At 52.1% G+C, this 19,240-nt stretch overlaps 1 protein-coding gene across 1 annotated transcript; it reads left to right on the top strand.

Moving 5' to 3' along the window:
- The first annotated feature begins 10,419 nt into the window (after positions 1 to 10,419).
- On the top strand, positions 10,420 to 18,974 carry PNPLA1 (patatin like phospholipase domain containing 1). The gene is made up of 9 exons (XM_059831007.1): positions 10,420 to 10,621; positions 13,792 to 14,024; positions 15,122 to 15,187; positions 16,519 to 16,731; positions 17,080 to 17,140; positions 17,251 to 17,391; positions 17,707 to 17,806; positions 18,297 to 18,407; positions 18,971 to 18,974. The coding sequence occupies exons 1-9, from the start codon at positions 10,420 to 10,422 to the stop codon at positions 18,972 to 18,974; spliced, it is 1,131 nt and encodes a 376-aa protein (XP_059686990.1).
- Positions 18,975 to 19,240: the final 266 nt, after the last annotated feature.

Here is a 19,240-nt window from a genome sequence, read left to right as displayed (position 1 = left end):
AGGGTGCAGGGGGCTGGCTGTGGGGCCAAATGGATCTCTGGTGTAAGAAGAAAGGCTGGAGATTTGTTTGGCCCAGGGGCAGGTTGTAGATGTTGGGACGTGCAGATCTGTGTCTTGCGGGTTCGGCTCTGGGAGATGCTCTGCCCCTGGGCAAGGCTGAGTGGGAGCCATGTGGGTGCAAAGGATTCGGGTCGTGAGCTGGTCCTGTTTCATGCTTTAGGGTGGGTGCACGGGCTGTCTGTGGGACCCCAGGGTGCGTTTCAAAGACGTCGCAGCCCAGCCATGCTCAGGGTTAGGGAACAACCTGATAGCACCGTGCCCCAGAGCGTCTGTGGTCCTGCCACAGCCACGACATCCACTTTCCTGGAAGCTCCTGGGATGTGAGCGGCGTGATCTGCTTGCTGCATTGAAACCCCATTTATCTGAGAAAGTTATGACTTCTCCTTACAAAAACAACCCAGAAAAGCCCATACATGGCATCACACCCATTAAAAAAAGAAAAACAAACAGCCCAAATCAAACGCTAAGCAGCTGGCTTAGATAGCTGGTTTCAAAGGCCAACGCTTACACCAGGTGACAGGTGATTTTTACGCTGTTTTGCTGCTATTTGTCATAAGGAAATTGTTTTCTCCTCCAGCGAAACTCACGCCCGCTGGTTTTCTGCCATGAGGGAGGTGATAGCGGGGATCCCAGGCGGAAGCACTGGCCGCTCTCCTACCTGAATGGCTGCTAAAAATAGGACTTAACTCAGCCAGTCACCGGCCCTGGGTATAAAAAAGGCACCTCCCAGGAGAGCCTGACAACCCTTAGTGCCCGTGGCCGCGACCTTGTCTTGACATATGTCCAGAAGGGCAGAAATACTGATGGAAAGGTAAATACCAAAAGAGCAAATAAAGAATGATGCAGCCAATGCACTGGAATCAATCGGAGTAGGATGGGGGTTGTTGCTTTGCTGTAATTAAATCTAATTGAACGATTTGTTATTGGGTGGTCGGATGGCTTTGGTGATGGCTTGGGTGAATGAAACTTGCTTTCTTGCTTCAAAAAAAGGCCAAGTTATGGTGGGTGGGTGTGCTTGTGCGTTGTGATGATGCTCATCTAGACTGAGCGGAGGCTGATGCCCGGCTTCAGGGTGGTTTGTACGCCCGAGCATGGTGGATTTTGGTGCTGGCTTCCCACTCCCTGTTCAGTGGTGGAGAAAGTCTGGCTTGGGTCTGGTTCTCTGAAGGGTGAAATTAGTTTCGGAAGTAGAGCCAGCATGAGGCACAGGCACAGCTCTCTGTTTTTTCAATAGTAGCATCTCCTGTTTAATTTTGCTTGAAAACATAGAGGAAAAGGGTGATGGGAAAGGTGGGGACTGAGTTCTCCGAGCTCCGGCTGCAGCCCTACGCTGATGAGAGCTCGTGAAAGGGCCGAATCATCGCAAGGTGCTCAGCCAGTATTGGTAGTGACTGAGTATATTTGCAAGAGCCCACGTTGCCCTTGGCTCCTCCAAGGGCTGGAAGCACCCAGCCTTGCTGGGGAATGTTTTTGGTTATTTTATCAGCCAATACTTCAAGGGAAGATACTAAAAAATCTGGGTTCTGCGATTCCTTGGGGGGATGGTGCTCCTGGTGTGTAGTTTTCCATCATAGTGTGGGAATACATTACAATAGGAAGATACAGCACCACGGTATCTGGATGATACCCTTGCTGGATCAAACCCTCTGGATGATAACCAGGCTCTCCCTCCCAGATGTCCCCAGCTTGTCTCCCCGCTCCCCGCAGTTTCGCTTCCTTTATCAGCGGTGTCTATAGCCCATCATAAAACCCCGTGTGTGCAGTCCGTGTAAGGAGCACTCAGATAACAACTGTAAAAGGGGTTGATCATTTACTGGGAACATAAACAGTCTTGGACATGCAGAACACCCTTGGGCCCCAGCGTTAGCCAAAATGGGGGTGATTTCCATCGTGCCCAACCTGACCATGCGCCATCCTGGGGAAAGCAAAAACCAGGCTGAGAATGTTGTTTTCCCCTACAGCAACGTGCAGGCTCTGGCTGTGGAGAAGCTTCCATGGGATGCGGGGAGGCAGCCACCGGGCAAGATCCTCTCGCTGGACAGGCAAGGGGCCAAGAAAGTGCTGGAGATCTACGTCAGGCGCTCGCTGAGCTGCTGCGAAAACTCACTGGTGGCCAAGAAGAGGCTTCAGGAGGGAGCTAGAAGGCGAGGGAGGAAGGCAGATGGGCTGCAACGGTCAAAAAGCGACTTCTGCAAATATTCGTGTGCCAAACTCAGCCCCAGGAAGGACCAGAAGGAGGGACCCAAAGCATTGGACCTGGATGAGGCTCTGGATGATGAGAACAAAGCTCCTGGGGAGGTCCCTAAAGAGGAGCCGGAGCCCAAGAGGAAAAGCACAAAAAACTCTTCCCAGGGCAAAACCCAACGGACCTGGTTCAAAAGTTTCTTAAATTTCCTCTTCAAGAAGAGCCCTGAGGACCAGAAGGAAAATGCAGGGCAAAAAGCAAAGGAGAAAGATGCCAAAGCTCCTCGCAGCTCCAAATCAGAAGGGGCTAAAAGACCCGGAGGGGACTCGAGCACGTCCCCGCCACTGGGCAGAGCCCCAAAGAGGAGACCCAGCCTCAAGAAGGTTTTCTCCTTCAAGAAGCATGCGGAGGAGGAGCGGGGAGAGGTGGCAACCGGGGCGAGGACCAAGCGGCCCAGCTGCCTTCCCCTGCGGCACATCCAGGTGCCGGCCACGTCAGGTGGGACCCCCCCCACCCCTAACCCGACCCTAACCCAACCCTACTGCCAACGCGACCTCCGTTGGGTTTCTTTTGGGAAAGCTATAGCGTTTAGTGCTGCTTTCTAACCTAAGCATCGCCCTCCCGGTGCTTTCTGGGGTCTGGGATAGGTTTTGGGGACTCTGGTCTCAACCTGCTGCCCCAGGAAAGGGTCAATCTGCCCATGCATTGAGCACACATCATTGCTCTGACTTGTGAGCGCAGCAAGTTACCCCGAGCCGGCTGCTCTGCAGTAACCATCCAAGCACAGGTTTTCCCCCTCTGGCAAATGAGGGACATGGTGGTTTCAAGACCTGAGATTAAATCTTGGTGCATTCAAGACCTGAGGTTAAATCTTAAGCCACTCTCGGGCCAATGTTAAGCTGCTTTTGATTTGCTGCGGGGAAGGGTGTGGGCAGCCGGCTGCCGCTGCCGTGGCATGGCGGGCAGAGCCTGCAGGACACCCCCATCCCCGCCCCAGCCCTTCCCCTGCCGAAAAGCCGGCGAGGAGATTTCTGCAAAGCTTCGGCGGATTCGGGGCAAGTCGCAACCGCTCAGTTACGGTTTGGAGAGCGCAGCCCCGTTGTTCACCGGCGGTATGCACTAATCCAGGGTGGGCACGAGCATCATGTGGATGCAGTCACTGCTGCAGCTGCTTTTCCCTGGCCAAAAAAATATAAAAAATCCTCGGTTCTGAATACGTGTTTTTCTTCCAGCAGATGTGGAGCAGCCTGACGGTTACTACACACGAGTCTCGGAAGAGATCGGGCTGATCGTGCAGGGCAGCGAGAGCCAGGGGAGCAGAGAATGTGGCCTTGAGGAGCCACCACGGCTGGCCAGTGCCGATGGGGTCGGTGAGTGTTGCCCTTGCGAGCTCTTCATCGCCGGCACATATAGAAAACATATGTGCATGAGACTTGTCCCCATGCAGAGCCTGCATGGGACCCAAACCCTGCTTCAGTCCTGTCCCAGGGGCTTACGTGACCCAAACAGTCATATGAAGACTTTGGGGGAGATTTTCAGCATCAGGGCTTGATTTGGGGAGAGAGAAATTCAAAGGCAGGAGGGTGTTTTTGCTGTCTGAGGATAACAAGGCACTTGGCAATAGGCTGAAATGGGTTTTGGAGGGATGGTGGTGGATGCACGGTGCTTAGAGAATTTTTCAGGGGGGCTAAACAGGTAGTGCTGCCCTTAGAGCGTTTGGGTGTGGGGCTTGGAGAAAGGGCTGGAGATAATGTGGGACCTCTCTCTGCAGATGAAGCCATCAGGAGAATCGTTGCCCTGCTCCAGAGTGCAGGAGATGAGCTGGACAGGCAGGTAAGAGGAGAGTTGCAGTGGGGTCAAGGAAATTTGGGCCAAGCTCTATACTGCTGTAAAAGAGGACACCACCACCGATTCCCTGGGGCAGGGAAAAGCCCAGTAAAATCAAGGAAATGGCATCTTTTAATTCTCCGACTGGGTGTGATCGTGGCTGTCTGTCTGTCTGTCCTCCCTCGACTGCAATCCTAGCGTGGAGTGAAGGCATCAACACAAGGATGACACACCGAGTTATTCGCTTGTAACGTGTGTATTCACTTGCTTCTTAACCAGGTGAAGGAAGACGCACGGCTACGGATGTTCTTCAGAGACATGTCCTACAGCTCCTTCAAGAACTTGGCCGATGCCTACGTCCGCAGGGAAATGACGGCCAGCAGACCCGATGTCAACCCCCAAGAGATCCAGTTTGCCTTCGCTGTGCACCTCACTGCCAAGGTGGCAGGCATCTGCAACCAGGCAGTGAACAGGATCATGGGCTTCGGCACCCGCTACCTGGAAGATTCATTTGCACCCTTGTCCTACAGCAAAATTCTCCAGGTGGGGAGGAGGACTGAGTCCGAGGCTGAGCTTCCAGCAGCAAGTTAGGGCAAGTGGTGTAATTTTAGGGTGATCGATAGACCTGGGTGGGTAGCAGTCATGCTGGCTTATACTGGGGGGGTGACCGGGTGCTGGATCTTGCCCTGTGCTGTTTGGGCTGCCTTTGCCTTTCTCCAGCATGAGCCTGGCCCATGCACACACCAGCAGCAGGACTTGCTTTGCCTGCGGAGATGCAGCCGGGAGCTGCCCCGCAGTGCGTGGCATTGCTGCAACCTGGTGTAACCGCAGCTTTCCTCGGGGAGGATTTCCTCCTCAAGCCATCTCGAAGACCAATAGCACCAGCTCAGTTTGGGAAGGGACCTCATGGATGTTTCCTTCTGTCTCAGCAGGACAGAGAAAAGTTCAGCACAGACAACTGCGAGAGCCCGGACTGACACTGGCTGCTCCGAAGGGCCTGCGGTGCCTGGGAACCCAAGGCTGCAGATTTAGTGATGGGGGGGACCGTCCCCGTTGGTGACCTGGATGTGGGGTGATTTTTCTGAGCTACGGATTTAAAATCTTCTAAGGAAAATCACAGGGATAGCCAGAGCAGCATGAAATGCTTAAATCCCACCTGCCTGGGGGCAAAGAGACTGTAAATCAAACAAAGCCCAAATTTCACCCTCTGTTTGCATTTTTGCTCTCACCAAGTGCATGTGTTGAACCTCATGGTTTGTTTGTGTTCGTGTATGTGTATTTATTTACCTGCTTTTCTATTCATATCTGTGAATGTACAACATAATTTTTGTAGCTTTATGCTGTCAGCCAAGCATCCAGTTCAGGAAAAAAACCCCTAAAACCCAAATAAATTGCTCCCTAAATGACAGCCAGGCTTGTCTAACGGGTGATGTGTACAGACATTTTACATGGAATAACGTTTTCTTTGCTACAGCTGTTGTGGGCTGCTCCTTTCAAGCCAGATGCAAAGTGGCACAAAGGGAGTCTTACAGCAGATACACGGTGCAGACCTGCTATTTTTTACTATTTATAGCCATTCTCTTTCCAGCAGAAGGAGATTTATTAGCCAAAGCAGCTTGATCTGACACCAAGAGCTGGGTAAAGCTTGTTCCCGAGTGGCGTAGGAGCTGCCCTTGCTGTCGCTCCCTCGAGGACCGAGGGGATTTACAGCTGCTGGGGTCTCGCCTATGAGGTCGAAGAAGACGTGAAATGTCAAAGCGATTAAACCCTAATCACTGGTAATGTTCCCATCTAATCTTTGCCCAGACCCCTAAGTAGGGCCACGGATTAAGGCAGCTTGGGGCTGGAGGGGATTGCCAGCGCTCAGCGTGGTGCCACGAGCAAGAGCATCTCCCTTGCCAGGGTTGGACCCAGCCTGGGGTGAAAGGGACAAAATTTTGGGGCATGCAGCATGCAAGAGATGGGATGATCTATTGGGTTGAAGGTGACGAAGGTGACGGTGGTGGCAAACAAACCTGTGGGTCTGGGTCAGTGCCATGCATGGGCTGACAGTCCTCCGTGGGCCACTGGTGAGAGCCCGTGTCTGCCCAGCACCTCCTCTCCTGAAGGATCTGATCTTTTCAGTCCTTTTAAAACCCTAAGTAAAACAAAATGGGGAAGCAGAGCCCTCATAAGAAGGAAGCAGACCTTCCCCACGCAGATCAACACTCCCTGTTTGCAAAACCTTTAAGGAAATGTTTGATAGAGCTGCGGAGTGTTGAAAAGCCCCAAGGAGGGCAGATACCTTGCAGGGGCTCCGTCTAGTTCAGCCCAGGGTAATTAGGACTGTGAAAAATATCAAATCCCACTCCTGGGTCCTGCCCGGCGATGCCAGCCACAAGCACAGCGCCAACACGGTGTTTTCTTTTGGCCGGGAACCAAGCTGGGAGACTTTTACTGCAGGAGAAACGGAAACCACTCTTGCCTATTTGCACACCCTCACGATGTGCCTGTCCCCTGCCCGGAGCCCCGGGGACTGTGCTGGGGCTGTGACCGGGGCAGGGCGAGCTGCTGTCGGGGACACGGTGGGGACCTGGGGGGAGGATCATGCCACTTCCCTATTCGTTTCATGTCTGAGCTCATGCGGTGCCGGGTGTGGGTTGGGATTTGCATGGAGCAGAAGAGGGTTTTGTCTCCTCGCTGGCTTCCTGGAGGACATCATCTTCCCTCGGCACGTGGGATGTGCCTGCCAGGCAAAACACCGGTGAGAAAAACAACTCATCTCCCCCACTCCCTCCTCCCATGCTTTTCCTGATATCACGGCTGAACCAAACATCCTCCTTCTGTGGTCACTGGACCTTTCCCCACCCATCGGGGCAGCAGCGCCGGGGAAACAAGGAGCAAAACCTGCACAGCCGCAACTGGCTCCTGGTCCCAAATAACCCAACCCAAAGCAGGAATGCTGCTCCAGCGCGGCACGGTGGGATGAGGACGGGAGCAGCTATGGCTGCCGTTACCGCAGCACCCCAGGGCTGGTGGCTCTTGGAGCCCAGGTCCCTTCTCATGAGCGACTCCAGCGCCTTGGCTTAATCTCTTAGTTATAAAATTGAGACCCCGATTGCCTGTGGCCACTGAAGATATTAAGAAGGTATTAAAGAAGGGCAAAGTATTAGCCCCGGGGTTTTGATCAGTTTCCAACACTTGGTATTACCTTCATCCTTCCCTAAACGCCCTGCCGTGTCTTCAAACAGCTAAAGCAATCACCTTGCCCGAAAATCCCTGGGATCACGGACACCGGCCATCTGGGCACTGATCCTGCCCAGGCAGAAAGCAGCCCCGCACCCCGCACAGCCTCCTGCCCGCCCGGAGCTCAACGCGAACTGGGGGGGGGGCTTCTCCTGAAAGCATCTCAGGCTGCTTCTGGGATCTTGCATCTCCGATGTCGTTAGTCCTCGCTAATCCTGCTTTGCTGAGTGGTAGGTGGGGGAGGGTGGCTTAAAAAAATCAGCCCAGCACTTAATGAGCCAATTAATGCAAAATTCGCTGTCACTAAGAGGATGATGACAAGGTTTCATCTCACGGGAGCGTGGCACTGGGCCAGGGAGGACGCTGGCTCCTGGGATGCTGTGCCGCGGCTTTGGTGTTTGCAGCGGGTGAGGGTGCAGGGCAGATTTTGTATCCCGCCCTGCCTTGAGAAGCCCCCTGGGTAATTCATTGCAGGACAGGGCGATTTGTGGGAAATGCTGCGATGTGGCTGTGCACCCCCTCAGCTGTCAGACCCCCAAGGTGTGTCCCCAAAGCCCAGCTCCTTTTGGGCTTTGAGGATCCCAAGGGGAGCCTGGGGTATCTGAGCATGCCGTGAAGTCCTCGCAGGTCTGAGCTGCCGACTTTTGGGGTGCTGCCCTCCCCTTGCCAGGTCAGACGTCTCCTGTCCTTCTCTGTGCATGGACACTCGTCCTCTTGTCCGTCCTGCCTTGCCTCCCCTGCCTGTCTCCTGGGGCTGGCCCTGCCTCAGCGTGGAGCTGTGCTGTCTGCTGGGCTTTCTTCTTGTTAGGGACCTTCTTGCATTCACCGTCCACCTCCCCACGGAGCTACTCACTCGTCTCTTGCAGGGATAATGGCTTTTTTATGGCCGCCTCATTGCCCTTCATCATCTGGCTCTGGGAATGGAAAATCCCATTTAATACCTTACTTCATGGCAGCTGCAAGGGAAGAAACTATTGCAAGATGCCCAAAGGAGAGCCTGGGGGAAGAACATCTCCCGGCTCAGCTCGGTTGTGGTTTGCACTCAGAAGGTGCTCCTGGAGCACCACGTTTTGTAGTAAGTCCAGCTCCTACGAGGAAACCGTCCTCGTGCCATGTGCTGAACGGAGGACCGTGTTCCTGCAGGTCCCATGGGATCGTTCACAGCTTTCCCGAAGCTTGGCAGCTGGGGCTGGGCTCGACCAAGGAGGTGCAAGCGCTGAGTGAAGCAGGAGCACCCTACGCCTCTTCCATGCAGTGCCTGTTGAATCCCCTGGGGGCCTGATGCACTTAATTGGCAGAGTTAATGCACAGAGAACACGGACACAATTTCTTCCTGCGTGCAAACACCCATGCGCTTCCAATGCACTTGCGTGTTCGGACCAGTCGCAGTGAGAGATGATACTTTTTGCCCTTCCTCTACGTGCAGATATTTGCCAGTGCTGGAAGAAAGTCCTTTAAATGAAGGAATTTGCTTTCCCAAGGGCTGGAGGAGACAGTGGCATGAATCATGCAGATCCAAGCTCAGATCTCACCAGAAGGCTGGAACGTGTGGGAGACTCACCCAACGAGCGGATAATGTAAAAACAACATCAAACACTGGAAAGACAAGAAATGAGAAGACCCAATCCAGTAATGCTGTGTATCTGCCTGTGGCCACGTCACATGCCTTAATTCAAGCAGTTGTTGTTCCAGGACAGTATAGATAATTTTTCAATATAGCTTTGAGCTGTCAACGTGCTCCTGCTTGCCCTGTCATCCAGGCAGCAGCCGTTGAGGACAGCTTGGCCATGCCAAGTGACCTTTATCTGGGGGGATTTGCAGGCAACGTTGACCTGCTGATGGGCAGCTCTCAGCGAAACGTCAACCCAGGGACATTTTGCACATCGAGGTGGGGGTCTCTGCCCCCAGGTACCACACAGGACACCACTCTCGTCGTGGGGACCCAGCGATGGCTGGAGAGGCCGAGGAAAAACATATGAAAATTTGGGGTGAAACAGCATTGCAAAGGTCGTATCAGGATGCTGGGACCACCCTCTCTTTTCTTGTACTGTCCTGGCTGGGCTGCTGCACCGACGTGGGGAATGAGAGCTCTCTCCTTCAGCCTGTCATTATACGTTATGAATGTATATATACAACCTTGAATGTAACTTATGTAATATTCATTCTATAGTGTGCATGCTATATGTATTTGGACAGCATCAGCTCCACAGTATTTGGTAATATTTAATAAACGCATCTGCTTAAAATGGCAATTTTTATTCTGCATGTTGGCAGCAGCATTAGGTTATTAAGGCTGAAAAGACACCAGAAATCCACTGAATTTCTCCCTATTTTTTACCTATCACCCAGCCAATAAAGACAGCCCGAAGGCAGTTTGATTTTGGTTCAGTAACCCCAGCTTTGGGGAACACGGTGCTGCTGCGGGCATCCTTCTGGGGCCTTATAGAGCACAGTGCTGGGGGGGAGAGAAATGCAAATCCAGCTCCTTGTTTTTCCCCTCCAAAGGGTATCCAAGAGTCAGTCAAGGACAAAACCCTTCCAGTAGGGAGCAGATATAAGCAATTTTTCCAAACCTAACGCAGTGTAACGCCCTCATCCACCCCTTGTGTAACACCCTCTGGCTTTAAGTGTCTTACACAAGCCTTTGCTCACTCAGTACTGAGCTGTGCCTAAGCCGGGATTGATGGAGAATCCTATTTAGGAAAACACCCTCGATGAAGAAAGCACAAAGCAAAGAGGAAATTTTGCATGGATGTTTCCAAGTGTGACGGCACAGTAATGCAGGGACGGTCTCCAGGAGGGCTCCCAGGGCACTTCGGATCACTTGGTATAAAAGAGGAGCCTTGATTCAGCCCTGAGCATCTGAGCTGGCTGTGGTTGAGGATTACAAGAGCTGTTTTGATCAGGGGAAAAATTCTGTTTTTAGCACAGGCAGCAATTAAAATAGCTCCTGAATCTAAACACCTCGGGGAGCTGTCATAAAAGGAGGTAGAAAATCCATCTTCTGGACTCCTCTGTAGCCAGAGATGAGCCTGGAGAAAGAAGAGAAGAGAGCTTGAGGTCCACCCGGTGAAAAATCACAACCCAAGACATCCAGCTGGATACGCCACTTTGATCTCAAGATGGCTGAGGAGGATCTCCGGGGTTCGAGCACCCGTTTCTCGCTCTCCTTTTCGGGCAGTGGCTTTCTCGCCCTGTACCAGGTTGGGGTGGTGCAGTCCCTCCTGGAGCTGGCTCCCGAACTCCTCAAGTCCGCGTGCAAGGTCTATGGGTCGTCTGCCGGCTCGATCATCGCTGCCGCCGTGGTGTGTGGCATCAGCCTCGGTAAGACAATTATTGCCTAGATTTCCTTACTATAAATTTTTGATTTCAAAATAGAAATAGAGGAGCTAATGCCTTGAAGCACCAGTGGGGATGCGATACTGGTGCAATCCTATCACTCACAAGGCATAAAAGAAATCTGCACATGTTGCCACATTTGTCAGACACCCTGGAGCAATTTTGGGTGGTGTAAGCTGAAGAAGCTGGTTATTGCTGTCTGAGTCACCCTCACGGGAGGTGTTCAAGGAACGTGTGGACATGGCATCGTGGGACATGGTTTGGTGGGCATGGTGGTGTTGGGTTGACGGTTGGACTTGATGATCTTACAGGTCTTTTCCAACCTTAGTGATTCTGTGATTCTGTGAATGTTATTTCAGATGGTTGGGTAGATACTGCATGGGTAAATATGGATGTACCTGTATTTTATTGGCTCATTTTTCTGCTCCTGCTGAAGGTGCAGACCTCGTTCTTTTCTGCCATGAGGTCTAAGGAGTGCTGAGATGTGTCCCAAAGCAAGTCTACGTGGCCACGGTGGGCAGCTATGCCCATGTAAAGCCCCCTTGTCCCCTATAGATCAGGTCCCTTGGCATCCTTAGCTACGGAGGGACACGAGTCACATCATAGATATCTATAGAGCTGACAGCCCTGTTTTTGCCTGTTGCTTTGGGTTATCCCACTCCACCTTCCCAGCACAAGGGAAGATGTGGCATCATTCCCATGTCCAGATAGTGGAGCACCCTTCCCCTTGGCAAAAGCTCAAGGGCTCGTCAGCGGGACATGCCCGGGGGAACAGCAGTCCCTGCTCCAGCCCGGGGCTGGGGTTTCTCTTATTCCTGCAAAAGAGGTTTTACTCTGAACCTCTTTAGACAATGGGGAAACAGCCCCCCCCCGAAATAAGATCATCTATGTGTAGAATTAATTCAGAGCAGTTAATCCACTTTTAATAATCACATCCTCCCATATTTCCAATTACTGTCCATGTGTAAACAAGTGTACAGAAGGCTTAAGTCTTCGAAGGCTGATCCAAACCCCGCTTCAAGCAATGGGGACATTTAGTTTTAGGGTTTTAGGGGGGTTTAGGGTCCAAATAATGACAGAAGAAGCAGGGGGGAAACACGCAGTTCCTGAAACCTCTGGTGGATGCTAGAACCACACTGCTGGAGCTAAAAATAATTCAAAACTTTGGCAAACATATTTAGACAAAGCAGAAAGGAACCCTTCTGACCATATGGGGATGAACTCCTCTACAAATCAGCAAGGGGCCAGGGAGGGAGCTTGGTCCCTTTGCTGAAATGGGGAGCTCGCTTGGGGGAATACCCCACCTTGGGCAGTTAGACTTTTGCAGCAAAACTTTCTTCTCCGATTCCTTATGCTGGTGTAACTGGATGGAGCTGGGGCTGTCCAGCAGGTATAAATCAGTTTGGTAACTGCTCTTGCTGTGGGCACCAGTGCTGAAATGGGGGTCTGCTTCACTGGGGGTGGTAGGCACCATCCACTTAGAGATGCTGAGATGATCTTGTGCCCAAAACATCCTCCCCAGGGAAAGAAAAGACCTTTTGAGTAGTGATGACTCTGGTTGGGTTTCAAATAAGGAAAACAAATGTGGCACAAACACTGTCAAATTCACATTGGGGAGGATTGGGGCAAAAAGAGGGTGAAGGGTGTGCTTGGCTCCTGGTGGGGTGCCCCATGGGGTGGCTGCGGTCATGTACGCAGCCCCTGCCCTGACCCGGGCTGGGTGAGGAGCTCTGAGCTCTCCGGGTCAGGCTGTCCTCTGCCACCCCACAGGTCACCTCCTGGGCACATGCTTGTCACCAGCAAGCTGGTGCAGGTGGGGACAGTCACAGCATTGCATGCCAGGGTCATCCCTGGCTCACCACGAGTCAAAGCCCTGTCCAGAGCCAAAGCCCTCAAAGCTGGGGTTGGCTCTCACCTCCTACCCAGCAGCTTGCAGGCAGTTTTTCCAGGTTTTCCCCCATTTCCAGGACACAGAGCAGCTGGACTGTGCCCAGTGGGTGCATCACCTGCCTGAGGTGTCTCTGGCTCTTTTGGCATCCCTGAGGACCCTGTGTGAACCTGCTGAGCATTAATTATTGTGCCACGTGACCTGAACATCTGCTCAAACATTTATAACCCCTCTTAATACCTGTGTTGCTCCAGTTGCCTTCGGGACACTCCATCTAATCCATCTGTTTGTCCGTGCTTTTAAAGCAACCTCACGAGACAGCCCGGAAACCTTTTCCCCTACAAAGCTGTGGTGCTAAGGCAAGCCCGCGGCTTTGTGCCGGTGCAGGGTCCTGGGGAGCCCACCTGGGCGCAAAGATGGCTCTTTGCAGCATTGGGGAGCCAGATGAGCTTTTTGCTGCAAGCGTTTAACCGCCCAAGGTGGGGTATTCCCGCAAGCGAGCTCCCTGTTTCAGCAGAGGGACCAAGCTCCCTTCCCGGGATCAGGATGACCGCAGGGTTTGCTGCACGCCTCTTCCCCCCCGTCACTGCGCAGCCTTTACAGCTCGGTGTCTCCTGAGCCCTCGGCCAGGGCTCTGCAGTTCTGCTCCTTTAATCCAGCTTCTGGGATGTGCAGACGCGTGTAATGACTATTAACACTGGCTGGGAGGTCACTGGGGGAGCTCAGATGAGCGGGGAGCCCCAGCACCCAGCCAGGGTGCCTGGCTCGCAGGGAAGTCCTAAGCAGAGGAGGTGGGGGTCTGCCCTTTGTCCTCACCTTTGAGCTGCCCCAGCTTCCCCATGAAGCCTGGGTCTGCCCACGTGCAAAATCAGAGGTGGGAGGCAGGAACGTGTTGTGCAAGTCACATTGGCACCAATAACTCGGTGTCTGCACCTGCGTCCCCCTTCCCAGGGCTCTTTGGAGCCTTTCCCTAATCCCCGGCCAGGCACACCTTGAGCACCCGTCTCTGGTGCAGACGGGGATTTCACCAGTGGGGTTATGCTCAGCAATGCCTTGTCCTTTGAGGACATCATGGGGGCGATCTCCCCCTTTCTGTCCTGCCACAATGTCCCCCATTGTAGCAGCAGTATCATCTGGGGTCATGCACAAGGGCTGCAAGAGGCTTTAATTGTGAGGAGTCTTAAAAATAGGATTAAAAATATAACTGTTAGGGCAGCAGGGATATTAACTTTCTCCCTCTCTTTCCCCTTCCCTCTCTCTCTGTCAGATGACCTAAAGGAACTTTTCTTTGCCATGGCAAAGGAAGTCAGGAAAACCATCCTGGGCCCTCTCTCTCCCAAGTGCAGCTTGCTGACGAATATGAAGACTGTTTTGCAGCAGATGCTACCAGAGGACTCCTACCAGCTGGCTTCGGGGCGGCTGCATATCTCGCTCACGCGGGTGATGGACGGCCAAAATGTCATGGCCTCGGAGTTCAGCTCAAAAGAGGAGCTCATTCAGGTAAAGGGACCTTCCTCTGATGTCATAGGAGGATCTCTACCTACTGCTTGGGGTGAAGGTACCTAAGCGTTGATGGCTTTAACCGCACTGTTTTCTACCCAAGATGGGGAGAGTGTCAGGAAGCTCTGCCAGAGCCGTGCTCCCACCACAGTGAGCTCCATGAGGCTTGGAGGGAGGGAGAAAGGTGTTGTTAGCTCCAGAGTCAGACAGGAATAAATCATTCTAAAAAAGCAGAAGGTTTGTTCCAGCCTCAAAAAGCTGATGCTGACATGTTGGCCAGCTCTAATAAGCGCTAATGACTCTTTGCATAGAGCTGTGTTAATGCTAACATGAACTCTCAGCTTTCTGGACAGGTCTCTCCTCGGCCAAGTCCCGTTGGCAGTAATTTTCCTTGTTGCCTCAGCACTTTCCTGAGAGGAAAGAGCTGGACAAAGCATCTGTGCTGCCAAACAACAAGCAGCTGATTAACGAGTAAATTAGCTGCTGGGGAAAGAATCCTAGGGTAAAACCCTAACAGAGCTGACCATGAGGTTGTGGCCTTGCTTGTCCCAGGGACACAGTAGAGGATGGCAAGTCCATGGAGTCCACCCCGTGGTGCCTGCCCGAGGTCAACACAGGAGTCCGGGATGCTCATTCCCAGCTGATGAGATCAGTGGAAAATGGTTGCAAACGGCCCAGCAGTGGCTTTATTGTTGACAAATCCCAGCAGAATGGAAATGCATTGTGAAGATGTCTTGGGTTTGTCCAAAAACCCACAAATATGAAAAACAACCCCAAAGCTTCACCTTGCCACCGTCAAAAGGCAGTGTTTGGACAGTGATATATAGATATACAACTCTAATATTGCTGGCATCTATAAAAATAAAAAACGAAGTGCTATGCCCTTCTCAAGAGAAGTGTTTCAACTTTATTGAAATGAGATGTTTTCCCCTTCTTGGAACCTTTCTTCTTGACACAGCCACATGCAAAGTCCAGGTGGCACCGACAGCCTGGCTCCAGACGATTTATCAGGCCTGAATTTGCAGGCACCCAGCCAACAGCTTTTGTCCAGAACTTTGACAGGAACATTCACTTCTGCAATCCCTCTCCTCCCCCAGGCTCTCCTCTGCAGCTGCTTTCTTCCTATCTACTGTGGATTCATCCCTCCAACCTACCGTGGTGTGGTGAGTGGTATTTCCAATAAAACACACGCTCCCAGCAGTATGTTCTTGGGCTTGAACTTCAAATTCCCTTGAGCAGAGAGGGATATATAGGTCTAGGCTTCTTCTTTAGTTAATGGGGGATGATAAAGCCTGTTAGCTTGTTCTTCATCCCATCCCAAGATGATAGCTGGGTGGAATTGCCATCTGGAGAGCCCTCTCCTGCTTTGCCTACAGACAGAGCCTGGATGACTAGATCTTGCCTTGCAGATCTCCAAAGTGAGATGAGAGGACGCCCACACTTGGGACTTTGACACACAATCCAGTTATCCTGGGTAGGATCTGTCTGCAGTGCAGATGTCTCCATTAGCTCAGGTGCAGACTTGCCTGGCTGAAACGTTGAAAATTTGTGGGAGGATCCTCCCCCAACCACGTGCGTATTCGTACTCTGTGAAACACTGCAGTGAAGTCAACAAATTTGGGCCAGCTTGTTGCTAACCCTCAGTGAAGGAGGAGCACAGCAGCGTGGTGGTGAAGCATGCACAGATGGACCACGGAGCAGCCAGTGGATCGTGACCCGCTTGTGTGTCAAAGCTCACAAAGCCACGATACCAGACTTGCAGCTGGGATGGTGCTAGAATCTTGTTGGTCTGCACTGACTGAACCTATTTAGTCCTTGGATATCTGTGCCTGCCTGTCAGGTCAGATCTCCAGCATACCCCGGGCTGCAAGGCTCGTCCACAAAGTTCGCAGGACCCGGACCCCGGCAGCATTGCTGCGCGAGGCTCCTCTGCACTGTTATTTCATGAGCATTTAATTTGATCACCTGCAGTCCTTGCAACCTCAAATCCCATTGAGGTGGGTGGTAAATTCAGATTCCTTGTGGAATATAGCAGACGACATTTTCCTTGCCCAGTGTGTAATCCTCCAGGGATTTGCAGGCAATTATTAAATGCGGGAGCCCTACTGCTTGAGCTCAGGACTTGAAATTTATATGACACTGTAAATTCAGTGATGTTTGAATTGGCTAATGACTGCCAAAACAACTTTACAAAGTTCTGTGAATTAAAATAATTATTTTTCTATTTTAATAACTGCTGTGGATTACAGCACCTGGTTGAGGAGCCGGCTGGGGGCTGTAGGCAGGGCAACAGAAGGAGCTGGCAAAGGCCAGGACAAAGAGCAAGGGGTGGGAAGAGACGCTGTTGCAAGCGGGAAGAGAGGACATGCTGGGACTGGCTGGTGGCAGGAAATGTCGCCTTCGCAGCTGCTTACTGTCCTCTCGGTGACGCTGCCCGCACACGCGCGCTGTAGCAATCCTCAAAGCAAACCCTCCCTCTGCTATTCCCCCTCAGCGATACATTGATGGAGGATTCACCGGCCTGCAGCCTGTTTCCAGCCTGGAGGAAGCCGTGATCACTGTGTCCCCATTCACGGGAGAACTCGATATCTGTCCGCGGGATTGTCCCGCTATCTTCTTCTGCTTCCAGATCTTCAACGGCAGCATTCAGATCTCGATTGAAAACCTCTGCAGGATTAGCTACGCTCTCTTTCCGCCCAGCACCATGGTAAGCACACCGGGTCTCCTTCCCAGCTTTGTTTTGGTTAAAACAAATTAATGCTGGACCCCTTCCCAAGCTTTAAGGTTCAGCTCAATCTCCACTGTTAATTAATCAGATTTCAAGGTAAGGGCATTTTTTGGGTGGACACTGCTGATGGGTGGCCAACCTGGGATGGGGTCCACCCTGGTTTGACAACCTGCAAAGGACCAGTGCTTTGGTGGTTGGAAACCAGGCTGTGCTTGTTGCCTTCCCAAATGGGCCATCCCAACCTTCCACGGTCAAACCGCTTTGGATAGATCCTGCCGGTGCCTGGATGGAGGACTTTTTAGTGACCTCAGGTGTTTCTCCTTGCAGGTCTTGAATGACATTTTCTCCCAAGGGTACCAGGACACTGCCCTTTTCCTGTACAGGAACAGTAAGTCTTACCCCAAGACCCAAAAGGCAGCCTAGAAGCGTGACCCACTGCCCATCGGCATTGCATGGCCGATGTAACAAACATCAGTCCTTTCTTTTCATGTCTCACAGATGCCTTTGGCTTTAACTACTTCGACGGCAATTTCCGCTTTGCCACCATGTGTGGGAAGAACGACTCTGCACAATCCAACGGGGCATTCACCGGCCTATGCAAAAGGGTACCGCAGTGTCTGGCTCCTTGCTTCCTGCCAGGTAGAGGATTTGGGGTACTGATCTTGGGTTTTGGGGGTGGCTGGGGCCACTGAGGGCTACTGCGGCCTCTGAGCGGAGAAGTATTATATTTAAGGCATCACTAAGGTATTTGTTACAGTAAATATTTCTATATCTGCAGTAGTCGTTTGCAAAGAGGCTTTGTAAGAGTGGCTCAGGCTGGATCCTGGCCTGGGCTTCAGTACCTACAGGCTGAGCTGCAGCAAGAGTTGCTGAACAAGAGGAATTATTGCATTTATTGCGTTATTTCTAATTACTGGTCTTTATCTACTTCTGTGTTGTCATTCATGGGCACAGGCTTGGCTCTGTGGAAGAAGCAGCAGGTGACCGGACTGCAGGATCCACTGTCAAAGTTCCTGTTGCAGCCATACAGGCTGCCAGCTTTTGTGAGGAAGGGGTAAGAACTTCTTGATAGAGGCATCGAAGCTGAGAGTGATACGGAAACCAGCCTTCAGCAGTAGCGAGACAGCCGAAGGGACACGGCACAAGATTAGCACAAGGCATGCAGGTGTCCCTGCAAGCCCGGCGTCGGGGCGTGTGATGGGCTGTAGCATCCTTCAGACGGCAGCTCCACGGGAAACACACGGGGCAGCCGCCGGGGCAGTGCGGGCCGGTGGCGAGTCCATCCTTTTCTACAGACCAGGGCAAGCTGATGCACATCTACTGCATAAACAGGCTTAGCAGTGTCCCATTCCTCTCCAGGAGGATTTGGTATTCCCTGAAGGCAAGCTCTCAGGGAGAGTGGGTGTGGCTAGCAGGAACACCATAGCATTGCTTGGTTATGAAAAAGAGTATTACAGCGTGCATTTCCCATTAATACCGCCCCCCGCCCCCTTTTGCTGCATTTACCAGTCATTAAAACCTGCCTGTTTATTTCATTTTTGCAGGATGAAGAAGGTGTGGGGGCTGCTGGAAGGTATCAGCTCCATGGTAAAACAGTTCCAGAAGCTCCTCCAAACTGTGGTGCTTGGTTTGCCTAAGACAGCCGTGGCCAGGAGGTGAGGTGCTCGGGGGATGCAAACCCTTAGTAGAGGAGGGCAGGGTACAGAGAAACCAGGGGGAACTTCACCCATGGGTCACTGATGCTGAGCGTGGCTAAAAATTCCAAATCTGGGGTACCCCACATTAAAAGTAGCTAATTTTTGTCCCCATGATATTATTTATTTAGTGACATCTAAGAGAAGCTATGAAGTAGCTTAGCGCCGCTTCCCTATGGCAACATATTATTGTTCCAGAGCATTTATCTGCTGGGCTCTGTCCTAGCAGGACATCAGGCTTGCTCACCAAGATCCTGAGAGGTGTTTTGGCACTAAACTCTCAAGGATTCAAGGCATTTAACTTGTCACACTGATAGCTTTTAAGCCATACCTCCCTAAAACCTGCTTGCAAGTTACTTCACGTGCAGCTGGCGAAAAGACTTGACCAGAATGATTTCGTACTGCAGGCAGCTACAGAATTCCTCAGCCATGAAAAAGCCCTTCAGTATCAAAAGTCCCTGAGGCTGCTCGTCCCTGTTGGATCATTGACCCTGGCTCAACTGACTGCCGGTTTGTTCCCTTAGGTAACCATCCCAGATGGGCCCTGGGGGTGTCCGACATCGTGCGATTCTGCTGCCCCAGGAAGCGGTGGACGACACCGGAGCTCATTTCACACAGCGGCACGGCTGCTGTTTTTCATGGAGTATTTTGGGGGTGGGTTTTTTCACTTGGGGAAACCAGCTGATTTTGTTCCAGGGCTGCTGCTGCAGTCTCCCTGCCCAGGCCTGATCTGCTTTAACATGATGGCCGAACCGCAGTCTGCGCAGGGGAGATTGGGCATCTTTACTTGCATA

This window comes from Gavia stellata, chromosome 30 (assembly GCF_030936135.1).
Source record: "Gavia stellata isolate bGavSte3 chromosome 30, bGavSte3.hap2, whole genome shotgun sequence".
In the NCBI taxonomy this organism is placed as follows: Eukaryota; Metazoa; Chordata; class Aves; order Gaviiformes; family Gaviidae; genus Gavia; species Gavia stellata.
The sequence above is the reverse complement of the archived record's forward strand: the minus strand, read 5'-3'. Positions and strand labels throughout refer to the sequence as shown.